The sequence below is a fragment of the Penaeus chinensis genome, chromosome 31 (genome assembly GCF_019202785.1).
Source record: "Penaeus chinensis breed Huanghai No. 1 chromosome 31, ASM1920278v2, whole genome shotgun sequence".
NCBI classification, from domain to species: Eukaryota; Metazoa; Arthropoda; class Malacostraca; order Decapoda; family Penaeidae; genus Penaeus; species Penaeus chinensis.
In genome coordinates, this window is record NC_061849.1 from 13,415,262 (window position 1) to 13,427,761 (window position 12,500).

Here is a 12,500-nt window from a genome sequence, read left to right on the forward strand (position 1 = left end):
TGAATGTGTTCGTAAACGACGCGAAATTGCAAAAAAGGATAATAGACAATGTCTCATGCCATTGCCTCCAAAGTGACATCGAGAACTTTATTCATATGGAGTAGTACTTGGAAAATGGAACTCAAAGCCAATAAATGCCATGTAGTCAGGTTCAGAGAAATTTAAAATCGTCCACTATACCAATACAAATTAGGAGACGTAATATTAAGCCCAACAGATAAGGAAAAAGACCTTGTGACCCTAAGCCTAAATGATCATATAATTGACAAGGTCCATAAAATGTATTTAGACGAAGACCTCGTCTAGATTATGGTGCAGTAGTATGGAGTCCACGCTTAAAAAAGGATATAGATAAATTAGAAAGAGTTCAAAGAACAACAACATCTACCGGGCATCTACTCTAAGAGATATGTGCTACGAAGAAAGACTACAGAAAATGTAGTCTTACTACTTTGGAAGAAAGAAGAAAAAGAGGTGACATGATTAGGATGTTTATGTTACAGGAAGGGTGAAGTTAGAGAAGATTACTTAATAATTTAGAACATAAGAAGGACGAGAGGACACACTAAAAGTTGAAAGTAAAAAGAGGCGAGAAAGATGTTAAAAATGTTCAGTTTCCCAAACAGAACTATTGAAACATGGAACACTCTTCCTAATAACGTTGTGTGTACAAACAATGTGCGTCAATTTAAAAAGGTATACGATAATTTAAATATAGCAAACTGGCTCATCTGTGCTTAGCTCTTCTCCAGTACTGAAACAACTATGTAGGGAAGGTAGGAACACACATACGCACACACACGCACACACACACACACACATATACACACACACGCGCGCGCGCGCGCGTTGATTCTTATTGATATGTACCAGTGCAGGTAGCTGTTTTAAAATACATTCATTAAATGATTATGATAAAATGGAATGCTAGTTGTTATGTGTTTTATCCGTTGTGGTTGAGAGAACGCCCGGTATTAAATATAGGTTCATTTGAAGGAGCAATTCTACAGTAACTGTATATTGAACATAAAATACCGATTTGATATTGCCTCTGGCATTTCTCGCATGACGTCACACAATTTTCCCGCATTACGTCACAGTTTTCACGCATGACGTCACTGTTTTCACGCATTACGTCACAGTTTTTCCGCATTACGTCACAGTTTTCACGCATGACGTCTCAGTTTTTTCGCGTGCCGCCACAGTATCCTATGTAACGTCACACGTCACAAATAATTAGTTCTAATATAATTCTTATCTATACAAGCTGTCCTTGTTAATTGTTCCGTGGTTATGGCTGACTAACTGAAAACATAAAATGTCACTAGAAATACAAATGAAGAGACTAATGGCAGGTACAGTAATTTTCACCAGAGCCAAATCTCAAATCGACAAACACTCACACCCACACATCTATCTATCTATCTATCTATCTATCTATATATATATAGAGAGAGAGAGAGATGAATATGGAGATGGGTTGATTTAAGATATATCTATATCTATCTATCTTGATTTATATCATATCTATCTATCTACACACACACACACACATATATATATGTGTGTGTGTGTGTGTGTGTGTGTGTGTCTATGTGTGTGTGTGTGTGTGTGTGTGTGTGTGTGTGTGTGTGTGTGTGTGTGTGTGTGTGTGTGTGTGTATGTGTGCGTGTATAGATAGATAAGTTCGAGTCACTGGCCGGCGCGTTGTTACCCTAGGCAAGGAACTTCACCTCGATTACCTACACGTAACCAGACAGGGAAACGTGAAGCCACGGTGGATTTCAAGCAAGTGCAGAGAGCGCACTCTCTGGCTGAACCACGCGATGCTGAACAAGAAGATCCACGTCATGGTCAATGGTCAATGATCACCCGTCTACTATAGACACTGCTACTGAAGAAAGCGACGTGAACCTACTTCAGTACCTCTCCATCAAAGTCTCAAAGGAACACTCGGAACAGCGTGAAGGATCTCACCACTTGGCAACAGCTGTTGGGACACCAGCAACAAGAATTGATGCGTTGCGCGTGGTCACGGTAGACATATATGGTCATTCTGTCGCGGATAGCTCAGTTGCATTTGTCTCAGCCTCTGTTCGTACTAAGATGATGTAACTCTACGGGCTCATACACCACGTTTCACATGTCACCTGCCGAGTTTTTACTTTTTCATTTTGTGGTAGCACTGTGGTCCAGATTGTTCAAGGCAATTGGCCGAAAGGAGGACCTAATGATTGAGGCAACCATCAACAGAAAAACGCCGATGTGTGTTTGTGCATGAGTACGTGTGCGTGCGAGCGTGTGTTTGCGAGCGTGTGTTTGCGAGCGTGTGCGTGCGTGCGTGTGCATGCGTGCGTGTGCATGCGTGCGTGTATGCGTGTGCGTGCGTGCGTGTGCGTGCGTGCGTGTGCGTGCGTGCGTGTGCGTGCGTGCGTGTGCGTGCGTGCGTGTGCGTGCGTGCGTGTGCGTGCGTGCGTGTGCGTGCGTGCGTGTGCGTGCGTCTGTGTGCGCGCGTTTGTGGGTGTGCGCGCGCGCGTATGCGTACGTGTGTGGGTGTGCGCGCGCGCGTATGCGTACGTGTGTGTGCGTGTGTGTGTGTGGGCAAGTATGCGTGTATGTGTAAGTGTACGTGTAAGTTTACGTGTATGTGTGAACGAGGGTAACTACGTTAGGGCTTGTTCGTGTGTGCGTGAGCTCGGACTAACGTAGTTACGTGTAAACATACTCATATTCTATCTTAAACTAAGAACACAAGGTAAAATCAAAATGAAATAAAAGGAGGAGTTCAGGTGTTTTACTGGGAGAGTGACAGCGTACATATACACAAACCAATATAATTAGCTTTACCTTTTTAATATCAGATCACAGATCAATGTTGCAATCCGAAAAACACAAAAACACAGCAGGCTACAGCGTGTTGCCTTGGCGAACCCCAGCCTGCCCTCTCTCTGTCTCGGGAGTGTCTGGCGGGCTTCCCCCAGGAGCGCATCCTCACCTTCGCGGTAATTAGCCACTGTATAGTTCGCTCGTTTTTCTGCGCAACTAGTGCAGTTGTCCCTTGTTTAATGCCACAGTCTCATAAGATCGTTTCTTAATGGTTCTCGCGTTCTTTGCAGTGATCTCTTTTTTGATTCGTCGTTTTTATTTTTCTGTATATGAATCGCTCGTGCGTGCCGGTCCATCTGCAAATCTGATCACGACAATTCGTCAAAGCTGTTCAATTCTGAACTATCTGTCTTTGATGATGATGATGATGATGATATATATATATATATATATATATATATATGTGTGTGTGTGTGTGTGTGTGTGTGTGTGTGTGTGTGTGTGTGTGTGTGTGTGTGTGTTGTCTTCATAATCATGGCAGCAATAAAAACAGTATTTTTATAATCATTCGTTTAACTCTCTGCTTTTATTTCAATAAGCCGCTAAAAGTCCACTTTCCACGCCACTCAAGTAATATAATAACAATAACAACAAAAACGAAGCAAAACAGAACAAACAGAATAAAAAAGAAGGAATCTGAGACTATGCTGACTAATTTTCTCATGAATCGCCTTAGCCTCGCGCACTGCAGAAAACAGAGCAGCTGCGCCTCCGAAGGATCCGCCGCCGATGCCCTGAGGGCGGCCACCCTCCGCCCGCTTACTTGGAGGGCGTCCCGTAGGCCAGGGACGGCTTCGACCCAGCCCCCGAGCCCGAGAATCCTGACCCTTGACCTTGGCCGAACCCTCCGGAGCCTCCGCCCTGACCTCCGTACTGACCGCCACCTCCCTGTCCTCCTGCTCCTCCGCCTCCGCCTCCGCCTCCGCCCTGTCCTTGGCCATACTGGCCCTGGCCTCCGGTCGTGATCTCGCCCTCGAACGACACGGTGGGGTGGAAGCCGGCGCTGTCCACGAAGTACTCGACCACCAGGCGGCGTCCGTCGGGAAGCTGCACGTAGTACCTGCGGATATGATTTATTGAGACACTAATTATTGCTTTGTATTCCCACTTATCTGTTCTATGTCCTTCCCACTTTTTGTGGAACAAAAAGACTTAATGAATATCTCTTGGGGCTGTTCGAGTGACTACCTATCTGCTGTGCGACCTTGAGTATTCTGTGACCTGGCGCAGAAGATGCCGATGCTCACGCTTCGGCTCTGCCAGGCGGCTCACCTTCCCTGCGTGTTGTCATTCTGCCTCTCCTCGCCGTGGCCGTAGAAGTTGCGGGAGGGGCCGTCGTTGACGTCCCACTGGAAGCTGTACTGGGCGGGGGCAGAGGGATACACTGCCCCTCCTCCTCCTCCTCCTCCTCCTCCTCCTCCTCCTCCTCCTCCTCCCCCACCTCCTCCTCCGCCCGATCCGCCACCGAAGAAGCCTGACCCCGACCCCTGCCCTACGGGGCCCGAGTAGTCATAGCCGTCCACTGGCGGACTCGTGGCCCAGGACGTCGACGCCACCGTCAGCACAAGGATCAAGGCCTGGCACGAAAAAAATGGGTTACAACAAACCAAGAGATCCCATGAACTGGACACCATGACATAACATGGCTCGATGTCGCCCACTGGCAAAGATCTATTCGTAGCAACTGAATCAAAAGCAAAACAGTTTCAGGGTTCCTGAAGCGAGCTGTACCTTCATGACTTCGCTGGTCTCAAGCGAGAGGAGAACTGGCGGCTGGACGGTCGGGCTCGTCTTTATACGATTGTGCGGAGCGGAAGCCTGCGAGGGGCGTGGCCCACGCGCCCGTGCTGTTGTCATCTTCACGCCCGGCAGTGCATCACGCTCTTGCTCATTTGCAGACTTGCAGAATTTGCAACAACACTCTTGGCTTCCGTACTTATCAGATAAATGAGATGTTTGATATATAGTTTCTTCTCATAGCATGTCATTTTGTTCATTATCACAACATAAATGCATACACACATGTATGTACGTACGTGTGTGTGTGTGTGTATGTGAGTGTGTGTGTGTGTGTGTGTGTCTGTGTGTGTGTGTGTGTGTGTGTGTGTGTGTGTGTGTGTGCTTGTATGTGTGTATGTGTGTGTATATGTGTGTGTGTGTGTATTATATATATGTATATGTATATATATGTATTTTTATATGTATATATATACATACGTATATATATGTTCAAATACATACATACATATATTAAATATATAGAAATATATATATACATGTATACATACATGCATATATATATGTATATTATGTATGAATGTATGTATACAGTATATATATGTATATGTATATATACATATATATACATATATATATGTATGTATGTATATATACATACACATATATATACTGTATACATACATACATACTTATATATACATATATATATATATATATATATATATGCATGTATGTATACATGTATATATATCTATATATATAATATATGTATGTATGTATTTAAACATATATATACGTATGTATATATATACATATATATATATATATATATATATATATATATATATATATAATACACACACACACACACACACACACACACACACACAAACACACACACACGTACGTACATACATGTGTGTATGCATTTATGTGTGTATGTGTGTGTGTATTTTTGTCTCGATCTGCCCAATCCACGACTTCTTAGGTCGTCCCACGAGCCTCTTCCACCCAGGCTTGTCTCGTGAAGAGTCATCCACAGGGAAACGAGTTAGGTGCCCATAGAGCCTGAGTTGGCGTTCCCGGGTCTCATCCCGGTCTCACGGTGTATCCGTCGGATGCTCACCTGGTCCTGCCAACTAAATGTACCTCATAGTCCGTCGGAGGGACTTGTTACAAAAAGCACCGAGACACGACACGCTTCCATACAGCAAAACTGGCAGCATCAAGCATCAATTGAAGACGCGTAGCTCGGTCCTTCTACATAGGTACCGGCATCTCCAAATAGTCTTGCTGACTGAGTTCATGGCCCCTGATGCCAGACCAATCCGTCAACTGGTTTCTTGGTCTGACAGCCCAGAGACATGGACTGCGCTACCAAAATATATAAAGGAAACCTTTAGACCCAAGGGTTTCGCCTCATTGCTAAATGCATCAAGAACCACCACCAGTGATTCCAGAGACTCAGATAGGATAGCAACATTGTCAGCAAAGTCAAAGTCCGTGACCTTAATACTGCCCAGTGTTGTTCCATAGGGATTTTAAATAGTAGCTCTGCCCATATCCAGTCCAAACAAGTGTTGAAAAGTGCTGATGCAAGGACAGCCTTGTCTCACTCCTGAGTGAACAGGGAAGAAGCTCCACAGGCCTCCACCACACTTTAGAGCACCTTCACTTCTAGTATATAGGCTTGGTATTAATCCTATAATCCATGTTAGAATTCCCCAAAATCTAAGGATCTCTTGTCAAACACCTTCTTGAGGTCAATATAGGCTGTAAGTTCCGTACTTGCAAACTCACGACGGTGTTCCACAGTGACTTGAAGTGCTAGGATGCGGTCTATTGTAGTTTTGCCAGGAGTGAATTCAGACTCTAGTGCCTTAGTAGGTTGTCACAGAACCATTTCAGAGAAATGTGAGCGAAAACCTTTCCCGGTATAATGAGCAATGTGATGCCACGGTAGTTGCTACAGTTCCAACGATCTCCAGGACAATATGCAGGCCCCATGCCATAAATTCAGCCCCAGCCTTTAGCAGTTCAGCAGGGATATTGCATTTGCCTGTAGCTTTCCCAACTTTCAGCTAAGAAATCGCCTCCCTAACCTCAGTCAAGATAGACTTTCAACCTCCTTGGCAAGATTCCTGATAAACTGTTCCTTGTCCCTTCTCAGGAGTTTCCGAGCCCTGTGCACTGAAGAAAGGTGCAAGTCCCAATTGTCTTTCAGTTTAGATGTGTGACTCGCATCTGTGTCTCTAGCGAAGTGATATCCTGCCTTGACCTAGAACATTCGCTAATGGACTCTTGCACTGCATTGAGTGTTTCATGTTTATAGGAGTCCTGCAGAACTACTGGGTTTTTCGAGCACTGTGAACCAATCAGAGACAGCTATGGGAAACCTTTCTCCTCCCTCAGTCTGTCCAAGTGGAAGACCATGGAATGGCCACTGGAGAGACAAGGGCTTTGAAGTGTCCCCAAAGGTTAGCCACAACCAATCTACATTCAGTACCACAGAACTCAGCACTTCGGCAAAACCTGCAGTTCTGGAGATTCCTCCAGCAAGTGCTAACAAGAATGTAGTTGATCTCCTTGGCCACAGTACCTGTATGGCTATTTCATCTCCAACAATGCTGGTCAGAGCACTGATACCAGGAGCCAGAAATCCTCCATCTCTAGGACCTACCAAAGTCCTAGAGTGTTCTCGCTACTGAGGTCAGCTCCTGAGCCAATGGGACTAACAGACATCTCGTAGCTAGCTCGATCACAGCCGGATACTACTTTGAAGTCACCTGGTACATAGCAAATGTCCTCACTGAGGACATTTGTCTGCCACAGCTGTGAGTTTGTTATAGAATGAATGCCTCTTTTTCATCCAGTTTGAAAACATTGATAGATGTATACAGCAATAAGAGATACGGCTACTTACTCACACCTCGCCCTAGAGTCGCCTTAGATTGTTCTCAAGGGGTGACCCAACTTTAGCTGGTCCTGATTGGCTGGTCATCTCGTTCTCGCGTGCATTGTTCTTGGTTCATCTTCGCGGATGCTCGTCCTTGTCGTCCTCTTCTTCCTGGTCCTTGGTATAATCCATCCGTCCTCGACGTCCACACGTCGCACAGGTCCTCGATTTCGGACCCATCCACACTTCCTCGTAGTCCTCGTCCTGGCCTAACTTGGTGGCGCACTCGTCCACATGTCCTTGCAGAACTCGTCCAGGTCCTTCTTGGTTGCGTGTTCGTCCAGACATCCTTATAACCTTCGCCTGGATCTATGGGCGTCTTGGCAGGCGGCGTCCTCTTCGGTATCTTAGGGCGGCTGATACCTACGCTGATGAGCTCCTGGAGTTTGACAGGATCTACAGGCTCCCAGACAGGCGGCGCCCTTCACAGCATCCTGGGGCGACTGGTACCTGCGCTGGCGAGTTCCTGGTCCTTTGTTGGATCTACTGCATCCTAGCAGGTGGCGCCCTTCCACAACATCATGGGGCAGAGAACTTCCTGGTCTGCAGGCCTGTGACGATCTTAAAGTGACGTCCTTCCCACAGCATTCTAAGCTTACCGTTTCTACAGGGTCCTCTTTCGGTGCCGTGTCGGACATCGTCGGTCCAACTGCTATGTATAGTCGGGGAACCAGATCATACACATAAGGGCCATGATAGCAAGAGAAAAAGAGAGGCAACAGAGAGGAGGGGATGACAGTGCTACTAGTCGGTTATTTATATAAATTTGCAGTTTTTAATGATAGTTTTTACTTTATTGTTGTCTTTTTATTTTCGATTCGTGTTTTACTTCACAAAGATAAAGCAGAAAAATAGGGGAGGGAGACTTAAGTATCGATCCACATGGACCTGGCATGAAGTACCAAATGTCTCTGATAGATTTAAGAGTAGATGAGGGAAACGACAACAGCAATCAGAAAGGATTTACTTGAACCAATTGTCGCCATACATTAAAATACATTAATGAACGGATGTAACTGCGGGTCAGACCGCTTCGAAAGTTGCCGATCATACGAATAACTTCGGTTTTACCTGTACCTATTATCGTAACGTCGGAGCGTAGATCTATTAGGTGATATATGCAACCCCGGGTTATATCATGCATCCCTGTGCACTATGATTGGGGAAGACTCTAACCCCATACTCAAAATAATATGTTTATATAAAAATTTGCATTACACGCTCCACTATAACGCAGATAGAACGTGTCACCAATAAGCAATGTAATAATGCTACGGTTATCCTCATGGTTATCCTTAACAACAACAACCAAATTATGAGAAAGACGAGCGGTCATCTCTCGGCCCTTCCACGTACCCAACCGACCGGAAAGGAAAGAGAAAGTGCGGTCAGGTCGGGGCGAGGAGAGAAACGAAATAAAATGACATGATGTCCATAATAACGACAGAAAATCACGAACGCGTTAAATGCGTTGTAGTTGATACAATAAAAAATATCTAAAAACGAGAGAAATTAGTTAATTGATTAATGAACGATATTCAGGTTTGTTGACAAATACCATGGTCACACAGTAATGCGATCTAAGGTCAGAAGAATTGAGTGAGAACGCTGCCCTTTCCTGTCACAGCACTTTTACCCAGCAAACCCAACGTAAGAGCATTAATGGTAGGAGAAGGGAAGGATAAGAAATAAAGAGGCCCGAAACGTGCACTCACGTGGTTTGGAAGACATAGTCGTGTCGTGGCAGCTTGGTCCAGCTGATTTCGGAGAATGTGCGTTCATATTTGCGAGTCAAAAGGACGTGATTACCACGCTGCCGCCAGACTGTATAAGGTTGTTGGTGAACAGCAATGGTAGTTAACGTACGTACGATTCACAACACATGTAAGTGACCGCACGCTACGTGTTGGTGCAGCGCTGTGTGCTGTGTCGCGTGTCCACCCAACCAGCCCCGGGGGAGCCGGAGGCCGGTGAGATGACCTGGGCGCGGTGACTTCTGGGAGCGAACTGAAGGGTCAGACGAGGTCAAATATGATCGTCATCTAGGCCCTCGCTGAGGCGATGATTCCAACTTGACTTAGAGCCACGGGTTAAACTTACGGAAATCGTGCTAATGTACATGCCACTACCAATGAGATTATTGGAAAGGGGGGGGGGACTGGTAAGGCCCACCTCCCCCGAGCCGCTCATTAACCCCAGGGAGCTGAAGGGCAGGAGTTGATACGGAGCCAGGGCCCAATTCCCATGGCTGGCCACGAGGAGGCACTACAAGTCTCGATGATGGAGGCGCTGTGAACCGGGATTCTTATGCATAGCTGTTCCCTTTTTCGCACTAGGCTAGCCAGCGGTAGGCTACCACACCATTGCTTCACATCACCCTGAGCTTGAAGTACCCACCCATGCAATGTGTATATATAGAATATATATATATATATATATATATATATATATATATACATGTGTATATATATATACATATACAAATACACACATATGTACACACACACACACACACACACACACACACACACACACACACATACACACACACACACACACACACACATATATATATATATGTGTGTGTGTGCGTGTGTGTGTGTGTGTGTGTGTGTTTGTATACACACATGCTACAAGAAGTGCATTACCCACGTCCGAGAGGCAACCGCAGCATACATTCTAGTCGATGATAAGTCTTTCTAAAGAAAAATTCCAGAGTGTGGGATTTCACACGTTCAAACAAAATCTGAACAGTCATTCTAGATAACAAAGTGCTGATATTATATTTTAAATATTCGATCATGAAGTTACTGAAACGAGCACTTCTATTTAAAAAAGTGATATGTCTGAAATCCGAATACTATTTTTTCACGTGCAATAACTATGAGTATGAAAATGGAGATGATATGTTTATTTAGTTTATGAATGTAATAATTAGTGTTTATACACACACACACACACACACCCACACATACATATACTACATTAGTATGAATATGTATGTACACACATACACACACACACACACACACACACACACACACACACACACTCACACACACACACATATATAAATATATATATATATATATATATATATATATATATATATGTATATATATATAGATATATATATATATATATATATATATATATATGCTACATTAGTATGAATATGTATGTACACACACACACACACGTATATATATATATATATATATATATATATATATATATACACATATATATATATATGCTACATTAGTATGAATATGTATGTACACACACGTATATATATATATATATATATATATATATATATATATATATATATATATGCATGTATATGTGTGTGTGTGTATGCACCCCCCCCCCCCCCCACATATATATATATACACATATATACATATATATGTATATACATATATATATGTGTGTGTGTGTGTGTGTGTGTGTGTGTGTGTGTGTGTGTGTGTGCGACTGTGCGTGTGTGCATTTGTGTGTGTGTATGTGTGTGTATATATATTTATTTTTTTTGGCCATCATCGACGTGATGTTTGACGAACTACTTAGCGCCATGTTTCATCTTGTCGAGGTTTGTTCCAGAGGCATCGAAGAGTTTGTATATTGAAAATGTCGAGGAATGTTCTTCTCCGTCCACCTCGGACTTGGTTGCCTTCAATTTTACCGCTTGGGATAAAGTTTTCTACGCCTCTACGGATTACATGTCCAAGGAATGTGAGTTGTCGTAATACGCTGCGCCGAGTTTCAGTTGTCAGTGTCCAGGACTCGCAACCATGTAGGAGAGTCGCCCAGAAAAAGTTTTTAACGAGTCTGATTTTCATTTGCATTGAGATCTTTCGGTCTGTTAGGATGTTCCGGGGTTTGGAGAATGCATCTTTTGCTTGTCCGATACTGCGTCTGATTTCCTTCTTGCAACGAGCATCTGAGGTGACAAGAGTTCCTGAATAAATGAAGGAGATCTGTTGTATTTCTTCGAAACTATAACATGTCAAGTATATACACACACACACACACACACACACACACACACACACAAATATATATATATATATATATATATATAATTCAGATTACTGTTGATAATGAACAAAATGACATGCTATGAGAAGAAACTATATATCAAACATCTCATTTATCTGATAAGTACGGAAGCCAAGAGTGTTGTTGCAAATTCTGCAAGTCTGCAAATGAGCAAGAGCGTGATGCACTGCCGGGCGTGAAGATGACAACAGCACGGGCGCGTGGGCCACGCCCCTCGCAGGCTTCCGCTCCGCACAATCGTATAAAGACGAGCCCGACCGTCCAGCCGCCAGTTCTCCTCTCGCTTGAGACCAGCGAAGTCATGAAGGTACAGCTCGCTTCAGGAACCCTGAAACTGTTTTGCTTTTGATTCAGTTGCTACGAATAGATCTTTGCCAGTGGGCGACATCGAGCCATGTTATGTCATGGTGTCCAGTTCATGGGATCTCTTGGTTTGTTGTAACCCATTTTTTTCGTGCCAGGCCTTGATCCTTGTGCTGACGGTGGCGTCGACGTCCTGGGCCACGAGTCCGCCAGTGGACGGCTATGACTACTCGGGCCCCGTAGGGCAGGGGTCGGGGTCAGGCTTCTTCGGTGGCGGATCGGGCGGAGGAGGAGGTGGGGGAGGAGGAGGAGGAGGAGGAGGAGGAGGAGGGGCAGTGTATCCCTCTGCCCCCGCCCAGTACAGCTTCCAGTGGGACGTCAACGACGGCCCCTCCCGCAACTTCTACGGCCACGGCGAGGAGAGGCAGAATGACGACACGCAGGGAAGGTGAGCCGCCTGGCAGAGCCGAAGCGTGAGCATCGGCATCTTCTGCGCCAGGTCACAGAATACTCAAGGTCGCACAGCAGATAGGTAGTCACTCGAACAGCT

At 44.7% G+C, this 12,500-nt stretch overlaps 2 protein-coding genes across 2 annotated transcripts in view; one reads left to right on the forward strand and one right to left on the reverse strand.

The window, feature by feature from the left end:
• Positions 1-3,381: 3,381 nt before the first annotated feature.
• Positions 3,382-4,280, reverse strand: LOC125041617. The gene is made up of 2 exons (XM_047636674.1): positions 4,159-4,280; positions 3,382-3,946 (listed from the first exon to the last, which is right to left on the reverse strand). The coding sequence occupies exons 1-2, from the start codon at positions 4,175-4,177 to the stop codon at positions 3,453-3,455; spliced, it is 513 nt and encodes a 170-aa protein (XP_047492630.1). The 5' UTR covers positions 4,178-4,280; the 3' UTR covers positions 3,382-3,452.
• An 8,008-nt stretch (positions 4,281-12,288) lies between these two features.
• LOC125041635 overlaps positions 12,289-12,500 on the forward strand; it is an 829-nt gene continuing 617 nt past the window's right edge. Inside the window, exon 1 of the mRNA XM_047636701.1 lies at positions 12,289-12,398. Coding sequence (XP_047492657.1) covers positions 12,380-12,398 — 19 coding nt within the window. The 5' untranslated portion in view covers positions 12,289-12,379. The remainder of the gene's footprint in view (positions 12,399-12,500) is intronic.